This window comes from Opisthocomus hoazin, chromosome 16 (genome assembly GCF_030867145.1).
Source record: "Opisthocomus hoazin isolate bOpiHoa1 chromosome 16, bOpiHoa1.hap1, whole genome shotgun sequence".
Lineage (NCBI taxonomy): Eukaryota > Metazoa > Chordata > Aves > Opisthocomiformes > Opisthocomidae > Opisthocomus > Opisthocomus hoazin.
Genome location: NC_134429.1, coordinates 16,347,481 through 16,366,237, shown reverse-complemented (window position 1 = coordinate 16,366,237; position 18,757 = coordinate 16,347,481). Strand labels below are relative to the sequence as shown.

At 49.4% G+C, this 18,757-nt stretch overlaps 1 protein-coding gene across 2 annotated transcripts in view; it reads right to left on the bottom strand.

The window, feature by feature from the left end:
• The window catches only part of CDC42 (cell division cycle 42), a 28,810-nt gene extending 10,676 nt beyond the window's left edge, over nucleotides 1-18,134 (bottom strand). For both annotated transcript variants that reach the window (XM_075437264.1, XM_075437265.1), the window contains exons 1-2: nucleotides 18,052-18,134; nucleotides 4,397-4,538 (exon numbers count right to left, since the gene is read on the bottom strand). In XM_075437264.1, coding sequence (XP_075293379.1) covers nucleotides 4,397-4,501 — 105 coding nt within the window. In that variant the 5' untranslated portion in view covers nucleotides 4,502-4,538; nucleotides 18,052-18,134. The remainder of the gene's footprint in view (nucleotides 1-4,396; nucleotides 4,539-18,051) is intronic.
• Nucleotides 18,135-18,757: the final 623 nt, after the last annotated feature.

Below are 18,757 nucleotides of genomic sequence, written 5' to 3'. Positions count from 1 at the left end.
TCTCCCAGGATCCCAGTCCTCTGAAGTTCATCCTTCTGAACATCCAGGGAACTCACTAGAGTCCATCTTTTCAACACGATTTATCCTCCACCTTTGGAGGACACAACATAGCTGGTCAAAATCAGCCTGTGTCAAATCCACACTCAATCTAAACGCAGAAGCCAGCTCCAGAAGACCAAGATGTATTGTGTCTGCACAGCATCTGGCACAACAGTCCTGTCCTCAAGGGCAAACCTGCTGCACAGGTCAAAAGCTATCATGACCAAAAATGTTTCACCCAGTAACTTGTTTACAACACAACCGAGCATGAGGACCTACCGCCAGCCTTCTCCTTCAACCCCCACACACTCAGCACTAAGGAGCATACTGTCCTAGGTCAGTATTTGTTTTATTTTCAGAACCGCAACAGACAGTATTTCAGAAAGCACCTTTGGCAAAAAAATCCTTCCCATTGTTAAGAAAAAAAAAGCGCCCATCCCTGCCTACCGTGCTGCGAGGTTACTCAGAGACAGCCGAGATCTCCGAATGCTGACAAGGAAGCTCTGCTTCAACACAAAGCTGAAGTCCGAGCAGCTCCCACAGCTGAAGTAAACCGCAACACTAAAGAGGCCAGTCATCTCAAAAGCTTTTCCTGGGAGTGAGGAGGGAGGGACATGGAGAAATAAGCAGTCACATGCCTTTATTAACAGGGCTTTAGTAAGGGCTTGGGGTCCTTGAAAAAAATCCCACTAAAAACTGAGATAAGATCAGCCAGACAGCACTTCCCAGCTGAACTTTCCAGAGTTCAGATCTGTCTCCTTCCCACCTGGCTGTCCTGAGTAAAGCAACACCTGACACCACTTTAATTTTTTCAACTTTTCACAACTCGCAGCGACTGAAAAAGCAGCTCCAGCCACAGCATGTGGCATACGCCCCGGAACACCAGCTAGAAGCAGAAGTTTGCCTCTCATACTATTCTGGATTAGCATTCCAGATTTTGGAGTATTGCAAGAGATTCACCACTCGCCTCAACCACCTGCAGCCCAATCCTTTACACGCTGCACCGAGTCTGCCTTACTGAGCACCCCAGAGAGCATCCAGCTCCAGACAAGACCTTCAGGCTGGAGGAGGGTGGAAGGCATTTCACAGAGCATATTCGACACACCACGACTGCCACTTCCAGACTCGAAGGGACAGGTCAGGAGAACTCCTCTACTGCTAGCAACAGACCAAGCAACTGCAACGGCTCTACGCTGCAGGTCAGAGCATTTCTTCTTTGAGATGTCAGAAGATGGTCAGCAGCTTAATCCCTCACAGATATCCCCTCATTTTCACCCAGTGAACACAAAGTCAATAATACCACTTGTAGCTGCCCTTTAGGGGGATTAGCATGCATTCTCCCTCATCATTTTTTTATTTTTAAACTCTCTATCTGCAAAATGGGATTTTTTTAATTTTTTTTTTTCAAAGGTACACCCACTATTGATAAATTCCGCGGTTCAGCCCTAAGGAGGCCAGGGTTACAAGCCTACTTTCAGACAAACCTGCAAGCTACAGTCTCACAGCACAATCCACAGACAATTTCATCCCCAAGTGTGCCAAACAGGCTGAAAACCAGAGCACAAACTAGCCCAACAAGCAGTTTCAACTGCTGCCAGTGCCAGACAGCCCCTCACAGCAGGTGGCATCAGCTGGACTCACCTGACCTGCCATGACCCAAACCTTGCTGCTGCCTTCCCACAGACCTGCCTCTCGCTGCCTTTTTTGGGAACGGCAGTGGCATCAAAAACGCTCAGGTGACACACCATGCGTGGCACCAGTACGAGACCCATCTCCCACTGAGAAACAGCCTCAAAAAAAAGAGCTGCAAAACACAGAGCCAAGGGAAAGAAACGGATCTACCAGCCTGAGCTGGTGCATTCTCCATCAGTGCTTTGGCCGCGTTGCCGCACAAGCACAGCCACGCAGGGCAACCGCACAGGGAGCTGACACCAGCCACCCCGGTGCCCACCAACACAGAGGGACTCGGCTGGAAGCCAGACTGTCGCTGCTTTGCTAAAGCACCCCCACCTCCTGCTAACTGCTCCGTGCCCTGTACTGCTGGCCACCCTCGAGGGAGAAAGGTCCCACCTTCCTCTCAAGGGAAACTTGGCAGTAGCTGCCGTAGCTGGATTCCCCGTGTTTGTCAGTACGCTGGCTTTGCGCTACCATCAGTATTTACCAGGTTCTCAAAAGCAGAACTTCATCTCCAGGTTCTCTTCCTGCCTAAACATTCTTGTTCAGCAGTTCGAGTCCTGTCCGCTTTACCCTAGTGTCCTTCTTCAGCCACAAACATTCTGGGGATATGAAGGCTTGTTGACTCTCAGAGAGCTTGCTTTCATTTGGGGAACAATGCTATCTGTTGTATTTCTTTGCTTGTTTATTACTACAAGCATTAGCCAGAGTATCAGAGGTTACTTATCAGTTTCCAGAGTCTGAAATACACCCCCAGGCCATGCACAGAATTAGGAATAGGCCTGTGATCTCCCCAAGCCATGAAGTTGAGAGGAAAGTACTGTTCCAGAAACATGGGGCAGTTTTAACAGGCACTGCAAATAAGCCTTAGCACACCTTAAACACACTACCACCAAGTAACTTTGTTTGAGTAGCGTTTCCACATTGCTTGTTAGCAGGGATTTATAGACAGTACCACCATCTGCAGGACAGCAGACAAACTCTTAAGGTTTCAAAATACACATTTTTAAGATTACAACTTTTTTTCAACATAATCCAGGGTCACTCCACTAAGGCTACGTACAGAAATGCTCACTGCCTGAACTCACTGACCATTTTCAATTTGTCTTGACCATAGAGAACAGCTTGAATAGGGCAAGCAGACTCCCACAGCCTCAGCACAGGACATGGTTCTCCTAGAAGCATCTCAGAAGGATACCTGACACCACTCTCAAAACTTGAGAGGGGCAAAACGCAGTTTCAGACGCAACTTCCTCCCTACCAGCCCATAGTGAGAGGATCTCCAGTGGATGAACGGAGGCTGCCATGCCCACACAACCCCCTCAGGTTCCTAACAGTGGTCACTGCATCCAACCTGACGACTCTCAGGCTTGGGAGTCCTTTCATGTTTACTTCTCAATCTACAACTGAACACAAACGTTTTCATTTGTGAAGTCTGTCCTGTTCTTAACAAACCTCAGATTTGGTAAGCTGAAGATCTTTGGATACTGTACAAAGCCAACACCTCAAACAGAGACAATGAAGGTGACTGCAACTTCTTTTCCACAAAGAGAGCATTTTTATAAAGCAGTAGCTATTCCAAAAGAGCTATCAGGCAGAGCTAGCTGGCCTCTCAGAGGAGCTATCTGTTCTTTCAAGTTGCTTCATAATAACAGTAAAGCTTAGTGACCCTTTCACCGACAGGCCTTCAACCTCTTTGCAACGCATTTCCAGATCCAAATTTGTTTATCTGGGTAAACACATCCATTTGCATACTGGTTGAATATGGCCTTCTCAGGTCCACAGAGAGAAAACCAATAAAAAGAGCATCCAGATGTCAGTCTCCTGCAACAACCTCACTAAAAAACTGCACCACCTCTGTACCAGTGCGCTGATCTTGCACATTGCAATATTAACAAGAAACGCCCTTTTCTATTAGAAAGATAATGCACATGCATCTCAGGCAGTCAGCAAACCATTCCCAATCTGATCTTTATATAAGCCAAGGAATTCAGCATCTCGGAAAACTCGGCCTGTAAGACTCAAAAAGGTTACTTAGAAATAGTCACGGACTGCACACAAAGTCGGCAAGTGTTTGGCAGTACGAACGAATGAGACTGCTCAACCTAGATCCAAACACACTTCAGCTAAGCATGAGAAATAACCAGCCACACTCCACAGCTTACTCCACGACCTCTGGATCTGTCAGAGTTGCAAAGCAAAAATAAGCATCACAAAATGTTAACTGTTAATAACTATTCCAGCAGCACGCAGCATAAAATACTGCTCTCCCTAAAGACAAAGATGTGGCAAGAACCGAGCGAGCAAGCTGGAGAAGAGGTGTTCTTGCTGATTGCTCTCCACTTCGCAGTCCTAGACACTGCAAATCATGTCCCTCACAGAATCCAGCTGGAAGCCACCAACAAAGGGAAGCCCAGACTCTGCAAAGCAGCCGAGCAGCAGGAACTGATAAGATACAGGCAAGGCATCCCAGCACTACCAGTCACTGCGAAAGACAGGCAGCAGCAGCGTACCAAACACACCAATCATTACTCTTCCACGATGTATTAGGTCGTCTCCAACAGGAAAGCAGGCTGTAAGAACAAGTACGAAAGCGTGCATGCCACAAAGGTTAGTAAGGAAAGAAATTCATGCTGCCCTACCCCATCATGCCCAAGGAACAACTGGAGCCACTCTCACTTACCGTTGGTACGTATTCCGATGGGAATTTATTTGTTGTGTACGAAATTAAGAGGCAGGTTTTACCAACAGCACCATCACCCACAACCACACACTTGATCGTCTGCATAGCTGAAGTGTATTAGAATATCAACTCCAGTGAGAACCTGGAAGGAAAAAAAGAGATACACGTTATTTAGATGTTTCTCTTTCTCACCAGACAGCAGTACATATATACACGTATTTGGGTGTCATTGTCAGTATGTCACTGATGAGCTTCAGCTGGAGCCCAAGCCACGAACAGCATGTATGGGATCTGAAATTGAGACATTCCTAGATGAGCGGGTAGATCCGTTCTCTCCCTCACACGCACAAGATACAAAGCTGCTCACTTTCATAAACACAAATCCCTCCTCCCTACAGCAAGACCCCTCCGACCGCATACAATCACCAGCCACCACCTAAGAATATGGCTGGCAAGGTCATTTTTCTACACTGGGAAGGAGGACTGGGTAAATACAGTGTGATTTTTTCTTAGTTACATAAAAGTGAGGAAAAGAGGTCTTAAGGCCTCTCCAGACTGTTTTTAATGCATAGAAGCATCCAGCCTTACATGCACTGAAAGCCAAAGTGTATGCCTGGCTCTTGCTAGCTGCTCAGTAACACATACGCCTCCTAAGAGATCTTCCCTCTGGAGAGCGCTTCAGCAAAGAAAACTCAGCAGGAAACACAGCACTACGAGCTCTGAAACTAGTTTACAGGATAAAAATAAGCAGATACAGACAGACATAAACAGGATTAATTCCTCCTCCCCCTGCCTTTTTTAGGGGGGTTGTTTTTTTGGGGTTTTTTTGAAAGCCTAAGTACAGTTCTACAATCTTTTGGTTAAAGTCGCCACTTAGCACATGCCTTTACCCCCAGCCTGAGGTGCCTAACAGAACCGAGCTGCTCAGCAGGGCACCCAGCTCCCAGGGATCCGTGTCACCCTCCAGACATTGCAAAATCATGGTGCACCCAGCTACTTCAACACTGCCACAGCAGAGACTTCAGCACATGAAATAAATCAGTATTTGCCATCAATACCTCCTCCAAACATTTGTTAGCTACCTCCAGTGCCGGACACAGCCGCCCTGCATTAATATATTACTTTAATTAGAAAAGCACCAGGCCTCTGGCCACTCATTCGCATACAGGTGTGAAATCCTGACCTCAGCAAGCCCAGTGGCAAAGCTCCCACTGACTTTCAACATTTCCATATTATTGGAAGTAGTTTTATTTACAGCAGCAGAGACTTGCTAACTGAGTTAGAACACTTGCTAACTGAGTTAGCTCTTGCCAAACTGTGGGGGGAGAGGACAAGACGACACATCCACTGCAGCAAATTTACCCTCAGGATGGTGGCAGTGCTTTAGCCTAGCAAGGATGTTGCCATCGCATGGAAAAAACTGAACTGATCCCTACAGAACTATGCACTTGGGCATCTCCTGGGGGTTTCACTTCTCGGAGTGATCTGGAAGAAATACAAAGCAATTCCAGGTTTTTGAGCATTCTGGTCACAGCTGGCAACATGACTTGATACTGCACATCACATCGTGACGCTTGCAAGGCAAGGTAACAGCGAGCGACTCAAAACAAACCTTACACCACTAGCTTTTCTTCAGCTGCTGCAGGGATGCTCAAAGATTGAGACAGCTAACTTCATAACAAACAGCCTCAAAAGCTTCTAAAAACAGTACTTGGAGGGGAATACTAACCACCACCGTTCCCACAAGCCACGGAGAGATCCACCGGCAGGCAATTTTAGGAAATGGCAGCAAAGGCGCTTTCTCAGAGCAGGACATCAGCCGGCATCTGGTACGTCACGCACTCGCAACGCTGCTATCTATACATCTTCAACACCCCCAGAGAGAAAGGATTTGCGTAGGCAGCGGGCGTTATCACCAATCCTCTACTTGGTGCCATATTTCAATTTGAAAATAATAGAATCTTCTGATTTATGCAGCAGACCTCTGTTTCACCCAGGACAACCAGCAGTACGCACAGCAAAGCCGTACCAACAGGCCCTTCCCTAACACTACAAGAAGCTCTGAAATTCAACCCTGAAGCAAACTCACATTTACTCAGAAGGACAAAGCAATCGTTTCCATTTCAGCAGACATCTTCTGTGTTCAGGTCAGCTCAACCGTTTATATCCAAGTAATATTAGTCGACATTGCTTCAACTGCGAAGGTGCTCACCTAGTTCTGCCCTGCCATGCTGGTGGCACTCACCACAGATGAAAAGTCACATTTCAGAATAAAAAAAGTCACCAGAAAGAAAACAGGCAATGGAACAGAGCAGCTCAGTCTCAAATTAAGAAAGGCTTCACGCTCAAAACAAGGGTGGAAAGGGATGAGTCACTTGTTAAGCACATTTTATGAGGAAAACACATCAAAACAGGTATGGAGCCTACCTAACCAGCTCAAGCACACCAACTAAAACCAGCCTAACTACCAGCCTGCCTCGCCAGCCTTACCCACACGGTAAGGCACCACCATCTGCCTTTTGTTTCAGGATTTACCCGCACACAGCCACTCAGCCGCGTTGCCGCACAGCACAGGTCGCAGCCTTCGTGAATTCCTTTCAGAACTCATAAATTTAGTACAAAACAACTCTCCACACTGGGTTTCCCAGCCACTTCTTGCATGCTTTTTCAGTTTTGACTGGTATTCACGACACTGCCCACCCTGACCTGGGAACTCTGCTCAGCTGTCCGTGCTCACCCCAAGTGCCATCAGAAGAGGACAAGCCCACCCACCCCCAGGTTACAGCCCCAGGCAGCCACTCCTTCAGAGGGACCCAGCCTCACCCCCGCCCTGCCTCCCCTGCAGGCACCTCCTCCTCCTCGCTGTATTCCTCCCTTCCTGCTCTACCTCCTCGTCTACCCTCTCACCCCAATAACTCGTATTTCCTTATTTACCTGCAGCTTGTAGCTTACACATCTGCTTCAGGCAGCCTCTCCAGAACCCGGAAAGCACACTAGAGGAAAAATCCAGACTCTGAAGCACTTCCTGTGCTCGCGGCAGCATACCGACCCACGATCAACTATAAATCTTACAATTCTCTATATGCACTTGTACAAGCAAAGCTCACATAGGCCTTTGCAAAATGGATGTGTTTAGTGTTACTCTTTAAAACGCATCGCTCCAGAGAGCATCAAGCAAGCAATAAAATGAACCCGGGGTATCACAAAGCACATCAGATCCCATGGCTGTACCACAAACCTCCACTGCTCGCCCGTCCCTCGGCACAGCCGAGTGCCCACGCTGGCTCTGGGAGCAAAGCTGCTCGTGAGGGCTCGGCTCAGACACCAGCCAAGAGAAAGCACAAGCCGCACGGGCTTGCCTCGCATGCAGGCTGCATTACTCCTGCAACAGTCAATTCCGATTCTTGCAGTGAGCAATCAACTTTATCTACATAATTACTTTCGTACTGTAGAGAACACCAGCAGTTCTAATTGAGAGTATTTCCCATAAAAGCACTGCTTACTCTCGCCCTGCATCTCAAATTCACTTATTTCACAGGGTTGGTACTGTCCACATCACCAACTGGGACGCGTACCACCCTACACCAGGTGTGAGCGTGAGGCAAGCTCTGAACCACACACCACCTTTTCCTACCAGGTGACCCAATCCTTTAAGCTTTCTGGAATAAAACAGAGAGCAAACACCCCGAGGCCGCACTCTGAAGCGTAAAGCAGAACCTGAACTGCACAACAGGGCACCTGGAAAAGCACGATAGGGGTTGGGGTTTTTTGTTTTCTCCTTTCTAAAGGAAAAAATTAACTAAGTTTACCATGAAAAACACTGAACTGGCCCTCGAGAAGTTCTCTGTGTCAAGTGACTACCACAGTTCTCATGCAGTTGTTTAATTGCCCCCGCTCCCCCCATCAGACACTTCAGGATTACATCTTTAAAGGACCAGAACGCATTTGAGCACACCTTTAGGCATCCCCTCACCCTTTTTTTTTTTAATGGATATACGACTTTATCTTTAAATACTGAAACAAGATAGCCTAAATTTTAAACAGATTTAGTGTCTTAAGCACAGGCCTCCAAAGTCTTACCAGTGGGAAAGTGGAATTGTTGAATAAGTTATTTTACTTGGATTAGCAGGCTTTCTAGATAAGCAGGATGAGCTACTTTGGTTTCCACTCCTAAGAGGCCCACAGAACACAGCCAAAAACAAGCTCATTTTTAGGGAGCTTAGATGCACTGCCCTCAGACCTACCCTTCCGCAGGAGAAGCTTTAAAGACACACGCATCATTGACTTGGGGTTTAAAAGCAACTTGGTCCAATATGAGATATGACTAGAGAATAACTCACCCCCACAGTGCAACACCAAGGGAGGGAGAAAAAGATGTTAGACAGGATTTGGGTTTGTTCCCCCTCCAAAGCGGCCTAATAAAAGGAAGTCTACATATACACCATCCAGCAGGACTAGAAAACACTCCAAGCAGTTTTAATACCCGAGGGAACTGAAACAGACTGGAAAGCACTGAAGTCATCCCAGTTTGAGAGCAGCGAGTGGATTCTGAGCCATGTAATCGTGAGCCATCTGGCCAAGCCCAGAGAGGAGAGTTGATAAAGACTGGGAATGTAATGCAAGTCAATGTGACTTGGTTGTGCTCAACAAGATCTAAAGACTTCATAAAAAAAAAAACCACAACACTGAATTGATTTAATTTCTCAAAGCTCTCTGCACTGTAATGAAAACCTTCAGTGCTTCAGTAAAGTCCACGTTAGCTGATCATACTTCTAATATTTGTGGCGTTTTAACCTGTTCAGCACGTGATCACACCAGCAGAACTTCACAGAACTCAACCGTATCCTGGAAAACTAGGATCTAGCATCCTGGAAACTGTGGATCACAAATCCTTCTAAAACTTCTTCAAATTCGTCAGATGATCCTATTCCAGACCAAATGGGCCCATTTCACAGAATTTTGCTTTAAAGCTCAGTTACACTTTCATGAAAGGCAGCTGATCTGCACGTGGGATTAATCCCAAAAAGCGGTCACTGCGAGCGCTGCAACGCACGGCTAACCGCAGTCTCCAGCGGGACGCTGCACGTAATCCTTCCCAGAGCAAGCGCAAATGTGAAACCTCGCACTTTCTCCACACAGGCCTGTACACACGCCAGAAGACACCGACAGATCGCAGAAGAATGGAGAAACCCACGGTACCTATGGCGAGTTCCCATTTACCAAGCACAAGTTGCAAGAAATGCTGTCCCAAATGCATCCTGACACTGAGGGCCGCAATCCCTCTTGTGCAAGCCTAATTCTCCCATTTTAGTGGCGAGCACATGAAATGCAGTGTTACCGTGGGAGCTCCTCAGCTCCAAAAACTGCCTGTAGAGTGGAATAGTTGCAATATACTCTCACCGCAATATGAACTACTGACTGAAGAATTCATTTCCCACATTTGTGGGTCTTTGCACACAATCGGCGTTCCCTCCTAAACCAAGGGGTAAGAATCAGCACGATCCTGCCTTCACTCTAACCATAAAAACAATTTGATGCAGAAACCACAAGCCTTCAATCTTGCTAAGATTCCTTTTATTTTTAAGCAACTGAAGTCTGGTTTCAGGTTCACTTGTGTACGTTCTCCGAGCCAAAGGAAACCGAGCTGTCAAATCTGTCCGCACATCCTGCACCGGTTTCCTGCCGATCCCCGGCAGCACCATGGCTTCCTCTTTCAGGCAGGCCTGAAACTGCTGCCATTTCATCACCGGTACCGGCTACGAGCCGCGTGCTGCCAGCAACCGCCGGCTGGTGACCAAGAACCATTTCGCAGTGCTCTTCAGTACGCTCCATTAACTCACAAGTCTTAACTTCAGCTTAACCAGCCCATCACAGCTTCCAGATCCTGTTTGAGAGCCTGCAAGAAAACAGCTATTTCTGAAGACTAAAAATAAGACCATTAATTCCCCTCAACACCCCAAACAATGTAATTGTACAGAAAGCAGGTTATTCATCTAACTCCCGTGGGCTCAAAGCACTCAGGAGTCCACAACGAAGGGAACACTATTCACAGAGTTTTACTCACACTAATCTGTTAACCACTTTTACCCTTCCACACCACTTTCACTTCGTATCTTATAAACACCACACATTTCTAAATAAAGTATTTGTATTTGATAATTTGTTCCTCAATTAATCACATCCATTTCAAGGTACCTGCCCTCCGACACCTCCTCTATCCCCACTACAAACTTTTACTTTTCAAATTGACAAGTCTCCCAGATCAAGGGCCCCAAAGGGATAATCAGCTCCGACGCTCCAAGCAGTCGTGTCTCCTCACCAGAGATACCTACCAGTACGATACAGGGACGGTACTACTCAAACGCTTGTGTTACAAACCTGGCACAGCCAACACTTCACCGCAAAGCTCTCTGCGCACAACCCACCAGTTCTCTGTCAAGATCGCAAACCACTAATGAAGAGACAGCACGCGTTCAGCTGTCAAGCACAGTTAAAAGACCTTGGACCTCTTGGCACACTGATATTGTCACAGAGCTATGATGTAAACACCAACAGGAGCTGCTCTCTGATGAAGAGCTGAACTCCAGAAAGACTAACTGGCACAGAAGGCAAAACTGGTTTCACGAGCATATTACTACAGCCAGTATCCTCCTCTGCAGGTGTACAGCAGCCATTTACCGACGCCTTCCAGCCCAAAGCCCATCTCTCAGCCTGCCAGGAAGCATCATCTTCGTAGAGATCTCACCCCAGAACTAAACACATCTGCCACTTCTATGCTACTAATGTGGTAAATGAAATTTAAAAGATTATATTATGCTCTAAACCACCTGGTGCTCAAGATCACCCGCCTGTCTTCCCCACAGCTCAGACCGCTGCAGGCACACAAACTACATACAGAAGTGCAATTCCTCCCCAACAGTTCCAAATCGAGCTTAATGTCTGGATATTTAATCTCTTAAACAGAGCTTACAAAGGCTGCCGAACTACAAACCAGCACAGGAGTTGCACTCCCTTAAAACAAGGCAAATCATGAAGTTCAAGGCTAAAACCTGCAAAAAGCAGAAGGTATGGACGCACACCAGAAACGATCTGGTACCACATCAGTTCAGGATCCTGAAAAAGATATCCTCCTTCTTCAGCTTTTTTTTTTTCCTTCACTGCCACTAACAAGTCAGAAATCCTTAAACTCCTGTCTCAGAATTTGCACTCCACCAGGGAGAATTATCGCCAAAAACCAGCGCTGCTGTTTGGTTCACACGGAAGGTGTCTGATTATGAGCCACAGGGCGAAGAAAGCACAGTTGCACGACAAGTTGGTCTCAAGACGAACCCAAGAATTCAGGTAAAGACGCAGATTTGCAGCTGGCGCGTCTCAATCTGAAGCTGCAGGGACTCGCAGCAGCAGAGCACACCGGTGGGCTCCGTCCCACAGCCACAGTCTCAGCCTGGTGCTGGGTGCAAGAACTGGAAACGTTCAGGCAGGCCCACAAAAGCAAGTGGTCTGAAGAGACACAGGACCTCCACCACCAATGTAGCTTCACCAGCACCGTGACAGACCTAACTGAGCTCTCGGCCTGATCTCGTTCTTGAAACCCACAGGATTTGCTGTTGTTATGGGAAAGCCTGTTGGAGAGAGTGTATGTGTCCGGGATCCTGGAGCATCCCTGAGTCTGCCGCTCGACAGAGCTCGTGCGTCCCAACACCTCTGTGGTTTTGAAGCACCCATTTCTCGGTAAGTTACTACGAACTACCGAGGAAGATGCAAGAGATCTCTTCTCAAAATGCAACTGTCTGAGATCAACGGGTATTTTCTACACTTAATACAACTTTTTTTTTCTAATTATGTAAGAACTGACTGTTACTTTGCACATCTTCGTAAAGCCTCCTCACAACAAACCGCTGAAGCAGACACACACACAAGGCAGGAAGTGAAGACAGCTGGGTAGGGGAATTTTAAAAGCCTGAACCTACGCTACCAGCAGTACTGTAACAGGTTTCAAGTTCCACAACTTCAAAAAAAGAAGGGGAAAGCCATGTCACCCCATTTTACTTCTAAGTTCAAAACAAGAAAGCCGCCCGTGCAGCCTGGTCAGACAGAGCATGACTCAGTGGCTCTCTGTGGCCATACCAGTGACACTCTGGTGCAGCCATGCCTACACCTGCCTTCGCACCGGCACTGCCCGTCTACCCCACTTCAGGGCGCGGAACAACGATCTCAACTTCATCGCAAACTCAGCAGAAAAAAGCAAGAGTGCAAACTTCTGTTATCACTCTGGTTAAGGATACACTGTCAAAAACAGCCATCAGCACTGGGAAAACCTGCCCCAGATTAAACACTGGGAAGCATGCGGGCTTACAGTAAGTCCCTTCCTGTCCGAGGCTTTTAATCTCACATTATTACTCCTCACTTTCATACTCTACAGGAAGCTGTTTTACTCTACTCTGTAACAAAATCCTCTTCAGTATTTTAATACCACATTAAAAAAATCTATCTTCATTAGCTTAGTTTCATACTGTTAATATTATTTTAAAATATGAGCTGTACCTATATTCCTATTCATGCACCCTACGAAACCATGGTGCGCACTAGCCTCCACGCTTCTCTCCCCGTACCCACGGCCAACTACATTTAACAGCGCTAAAACAGTCGCTGGCAGAAGTTCCTCTATTTTGAGGCACATTTTTGCATAATGGGAAGCACCCTGCATGCACACCAGTTGCAACAGGTCGCTCCTCACTCCTGTTCCACTCGGGGAGTGGGACAGTCGCGGGTGCTCCACGCGCACAGCACGAAGGGTGCCTCGAAGATGCCGTGTGTTTGGGGGGAGAGCTCCGGTCGAGGAGCAACAGACTGTCTGAGGACTAAAGAGGTGAACATTTGTTAAAAAAACATTGCAAAAGTGACTTTTCCCAGCCACCGAGTTATCTTGGCATTTCCATTAAGTATTATATATAACAAGTTTATATATTTTATTTTCCTATTAAAAGCAGCTGGAAAGCTGGCTAACACCAGGACTGAGGCGGAAGAGGTTGCCCTGCACTCGCCTAACCAAAGGAAGGAACCGGAGCAGCTGGAACCTGCCTCTCTCGCACAGCAGAAGACAGTGCCCGTGGCCTCGGCAGCAGGACCCAGAGCCCGCCGGGCAACTGGCAGCTCCCCGCTGGTAGGCCAGTGCAGGAGACACTCAAGAAGAATAACAGCCCCCACTCTGGGACACGGAAGAGGAGGATCCTTCTGAGAGGAACTAAGCCTTTAGCTAAGCAACACTTCACCAGCACTAAAAAAAAAAAATAAAAAAATCAGTAGACACAATCTAACTGCTCAAACACACCAAAGTGAACCACAACCAGAGCACACCCGCCGTCGAAGCCGAGCCCAGCACGCAGTGCTCCCACAAGTCCTTTTGCCTTCAGCTCTTTCCCAGCCCACAGCTGGCCCACCACAAACAGCCACACCAGTTTATGAAGTGGCAGATGCCTTCTTTCCTTAGAGCCCAAGCTGCAGGAGCATTGTTGTCATTTTATTTTTCCCCCCCAAAACAGAACACTCATCGCTGGCCAAAAACACAGCACAGCATCCTTCCACTTGAGAAGGGCTGAGCAATTCAAAACCGCTCATTACAAACCAAGACAATTCTGGCAGCCTTCGCTCTTGCTGCGAGCCTGGCACCAGCAGCCCTCTCCCACTGCCCAGCCTGCCTCTGGGCCTCCACCAGCCCCACACCACAGCTCAAGCTTTGCTCCAGCACCGTATCAGCTCCGTGAAAACCTTCACCCCACCATCGTTTGGTCTACACATAGAAAACACGCACTGACAGCACGCAATCCGACCACAGGCACACAAGTCTTTATATAGACGAGGGTGTTATCTATGCACCACCTCCAGGCAGACAGGCTCACAGGAAGCCCCTGCACTGCTGTATTAAAAAAGCTTTTGGTTTTCCAGGAGATGAGAGAGCAGTGCACGGAACAACTCTCCTGCTAGGGATTACGCCCTAACATTCAAAAGTAGTGGGGTGAATTAGCAGCACAAGAGCTTAAAACAGAAAAACAGTTTTTAAAAGTTTTTGCAAAATTCTTTGTTTTCTCTTCATAAACTGTCACTTGTTCAGAAAAGTCAGTACACTAAGAAAGGGACAACTCCTTTACTGATGAGAAAACAGGACTGGCCAAACAGTACTTTGAAGTTCTAAAACTCTGTAAAACAGAAGTCACTATCTGAAACTCAAAGGGAAGATTACCACCATCAGTTACACGACAGCAATGTTGAAACCCAGCTTCTCATATTCACTATTTTCAGTTTACTGCACACCCAGGACTGGATAAACAAAGCCAGTTCTTCCACCCAACAACAATCCAGCACCAGCAGCTGGCAGTACCTTGCCTTAATTCCATTTTTGCCTCTTATCTCCAGTATTTACCTGCACACCATCATCAAGGCACAGCAGGGGCTGCAAGAGGCAGCTAACCACTACATATGGATGGCCATACATACTCAGGGAGGGGTAGCTTTGTACCAGGCTTCAGCCCGAGGAGATGCTCTGGGGAAATGGCTTTATCTGCCATTTCTGGGGGTACTCCTTTCCTAGGGATACCCTGAGCCAGCATGATGTAAGCTACTTTAAACATGACTCAAAGGAAGCCACCAAGTTAAATGACGATAGGCTGCAGAATTATAAAGATAGCTTAAGCTTCTTTAAAACTTCAGCATAAAAGCTTCATTAGTCAATACATTGTTTTATTTGTCCTATATTAAACACTAAAAACAGGGGGGGTTCACCTGCCTTTAGCATAATGGGATGAGAGGAGCCAAGGCAGAAGTCTACAATACACCAAGTGGTTAGAGAGCTTTTTTCCTACCTGGAGTACCAGAAACCAGTCTCACTTCCATTTAATTTGACAGCACCTTCACCTTCTACAAAAAAAGGTGGAGTTCCTTCCACAGGAACAGAGCCTTAAGAGCAAGGATACCTACACCCCCCCACAATTCCTCCTCACAGGCTATTACTCTAGAAGCTAGGATCATTGAAATTCATGTGACCAAGCCTAATGACAGCGTGAAAGCTCGGCTGACCACAAAAGGCAGAGGAAAGAGAGGGCTAAAACACACTATCCCATATCTGACTTTTACAAGCCATGAGCGCTCGCATTAGTGTAAAACAGATCACACACACCTCAGCTGCAACGACGCACACGCACCGATTGTGTTCTCAGGAGCCAAAAGCAGAGCTGGAACCCAGCTACACCAATCTGCTGCACCCACTTTGAAGCTTGCAGGGTAACAGATAGCTGCTGAAAAGATTTTAATTAAGATGTCCTGCTGCCTGTGCTCATAAGACTTGGAAATTTATATCAGTACTGCAGCTGCATTTTAACCAGAAGGAACTTATACATCAGGATTAGCGGTCAGCTTCATGATGCACTTCATGTTGGCCTTTCCTGTGCTTCACAGGAAAGCAAGAAAAGCACAGTTGCACGCTCATCAGGGAAACCCCCAGGAGTTTCCGATGGGGTCCATTTCTGTTCACTATTGTTCTTTTAGTAGAAGATCTATGGTTTCCATTTCAGATACTCCAGACACTCTAGGACTTCCAAAACATTTCCAGTTAACAGTGAAAACACAATAAACTTCCAAAACTGGCCACCAGTGCCAGGCAAACAAATAACCCCAGAGCAGCGCATATAATGAACTACGAGCATCAGTTGCAGGGCATGAATAACTAAGTTCAAAGTATGCAAATCTAATGATTAAAATTTCTGCCTAGAACATGTTACCAAACTGCAAACATGTTTTATCTTGCATCGCAGTAGTTTTTATTCCTTGCCAGGACTTAAAAATCCTTTTCCTCATTGTTAGCGACGCATACAACAAGTGAACAGTTTAAACATGGAATCATTTCTACAGTTAGCAATCTACTGATTCGAGACTTCTGTGCATCCATGAGATGTTTCAAATACACATTTGCCTACAGTGCCTTCCCCACAACCCTACACTAACAAGAAGGAACAGTTTACCAAGCAGAACAACAGATTCTTCACATATAGAAAGCCTTTGTATTCAGCTAGCTATCTCAAGTTGGTTTTGCATAAGACCCTTTTGCTAACTGAAAGGGAAAGCTCTAAGGGCTTTACTGAGTTATTCTGATTAGCAATATGAGGAGCTTGATCCAGGTTTTACATACCCTTCCAAAAAAAAAAAAAAAAAAAAGGACATTTGGGGCACTGCGATTTAGCACTTTAAATACAGCTAGCACCTCCTTTCCTAGGAGAGGAGAAGCACAGACGAAGACAAGACAAAGACAATCACAGATGGCCAGACCGAACTACTTCTGACTACACAGTTGTCAGCTAACATGGCCTCCTCCTCGGTAAGGCCGTGTCCCCCCCCCTTTTGTCAAGAGAGGGTAACAAAGCCACCCTGGCTCCACCGGTTGCAGTACCCACACTGACAGGGCAACAGGAATTCTGACCATTTTGCAATTCTTCATTAAGCACAGGCTTCACAACGCCGGTTAGTACGTTCGCAGCTACCCGGCTGCTGCCACCAGCTACAAGTTCTACCCGCTCATAGGCAAAAACACTATCGAAGTCCAGACCACCGAAACAAACCTTTAAAACACAGCTAGGTGCTGCAGTGGCATCACAGCATGGCAGGGGTTAGAAGGGACCTCTGTGGGTCACCCAGTCCAACCCCCTGCCAAAGCAGGGTCACCCAGAGCAGGCTGCACAGCACCGGGTCCAGGCGGGGTTTGGGTATCTCCAGACAGTACACACATCTTGATGAGATTTAAAGGGGAAAGAGAAACGCCTGTCAACCCCAACCCTGGAAGCTGCACTGACTCCTACCCCAGGCAAACCCAGCGACACCGGCACTGTGTAACGACAGCTACGGGCCGCTCTCCGAGCAAGCCAGCGACCTCGCACCTAGGGAAGCGAAAGCCAAGCAGCACCTCCCAACTCCTGCTCGTCTGGGACCCGACTTTTTAGCAGCACGCAGAGCTCAAGCCGAGCTTTCCCCAGCGCCCGCACCCCCGCTGCGGCTCAGAGCCCGGCTGCCGCCCGGCGCTGCTCGCCCGGAAGAACCCGCAGGGCCCAACCCGCAGCCCCACGAGCACAAGCCGAGCCTCGGGGTTCTCCCCCACGGCCCCACGAGCCCGGCCAGGCCGCACCGAGGAGCGGGAAGGCGGGCAGGGCAGGGCAGTCCCCGCGGGGAGCCAGGCCCGGGCCCCCGCCACGGCCGATGCACCCGGCCCGGCAACGGGAGCGCTTCCTGCCGCCGCTCCCCAGCGCCGAGGGTCCGGCCCCCGCCCGCCGCGCCAGGAAGCGGGGGAGGGCGGGGAGGAGGCGGCCCGGCACCACCGCCCCCCAGCAGCCCCGACCCCGCCAAGGCCGAGCCCCCCACGGCAGGCGCCGGGCCCGTTCCCCGCGTCCCCCCGCCCCCCAACTCCCCTCAGCGTCAGGCAGGCCCCCCCCCCGCCCCACACCCCGCCGGCGGCCGCCCGGGGAGGCCCCGCACACGCCCCGCGGGCCCCACGAGGGCGGGAGTTGAGGGGGTGCAGGCCGCGGTGGGGGTCGCGGCGGGACCGTGCCCGCCCCTGGGGGGGAAAGGGGGGGGGGTCGCGGCGGGACCGTGCCCGCCCCGGCGCGCCCGCTCACCTCAGAGTCTCCGCCGGGCGTTGGCAGTTCGCTGCGGGGTCTCCTCAGCGCAGGCACAGGGGCACGCCGCTGTGACGTCACCACGCAGCGGGCGCCGGGCGGGGCGGGGGCGAGGGGCGCGGCCGGCAGGGGAGGGGCGAGGCGGGGCGCGGCCGGCAGGGGGCGCTGTTCGGCTGGTACGCCCCGCCCCACCGCGGGCGCGCGCTGCCCCCCGGCGGGAGCGCGCGCTGCTGCCTGCAGGGCGCTGCGGGGGGGGGGGGGGGGAGCCCGTCTGCCGGGCTGACCGCATCCCGGGGGTGGGGGACCCCACCCTGCATCCCGGGGGACGGGGCTTCCCCACCCTGCACCCCGGGGATGGGGGACCCCCACCTTGCACCCCCGTGCGTGCACCCTGGGCAATGGGGGACCCCCACCCTACACTCTGGGGAATGGGGAACCCCCACCCTACACCCCGGGGGACGGGGGTCCCCCACCCTGCACCCCTGTGCGTGCACCCTGGGGAATGGGGGACCCCCACCCTGCACCACCATGCGTGCACCTCAGGGCTGTGAGACCCCCACCCTGCACCCCCATACATGCACCCAGGGAATGGGGAACCCCTGCCCTGTACCCCCGTGCACGTACCCCAGGGGATGGTGGCCCACCACCCTACACTGCAGGGCTGCGGGACCCCCACTCTGAACCCCTGTGCATGCACCCCAGGGGA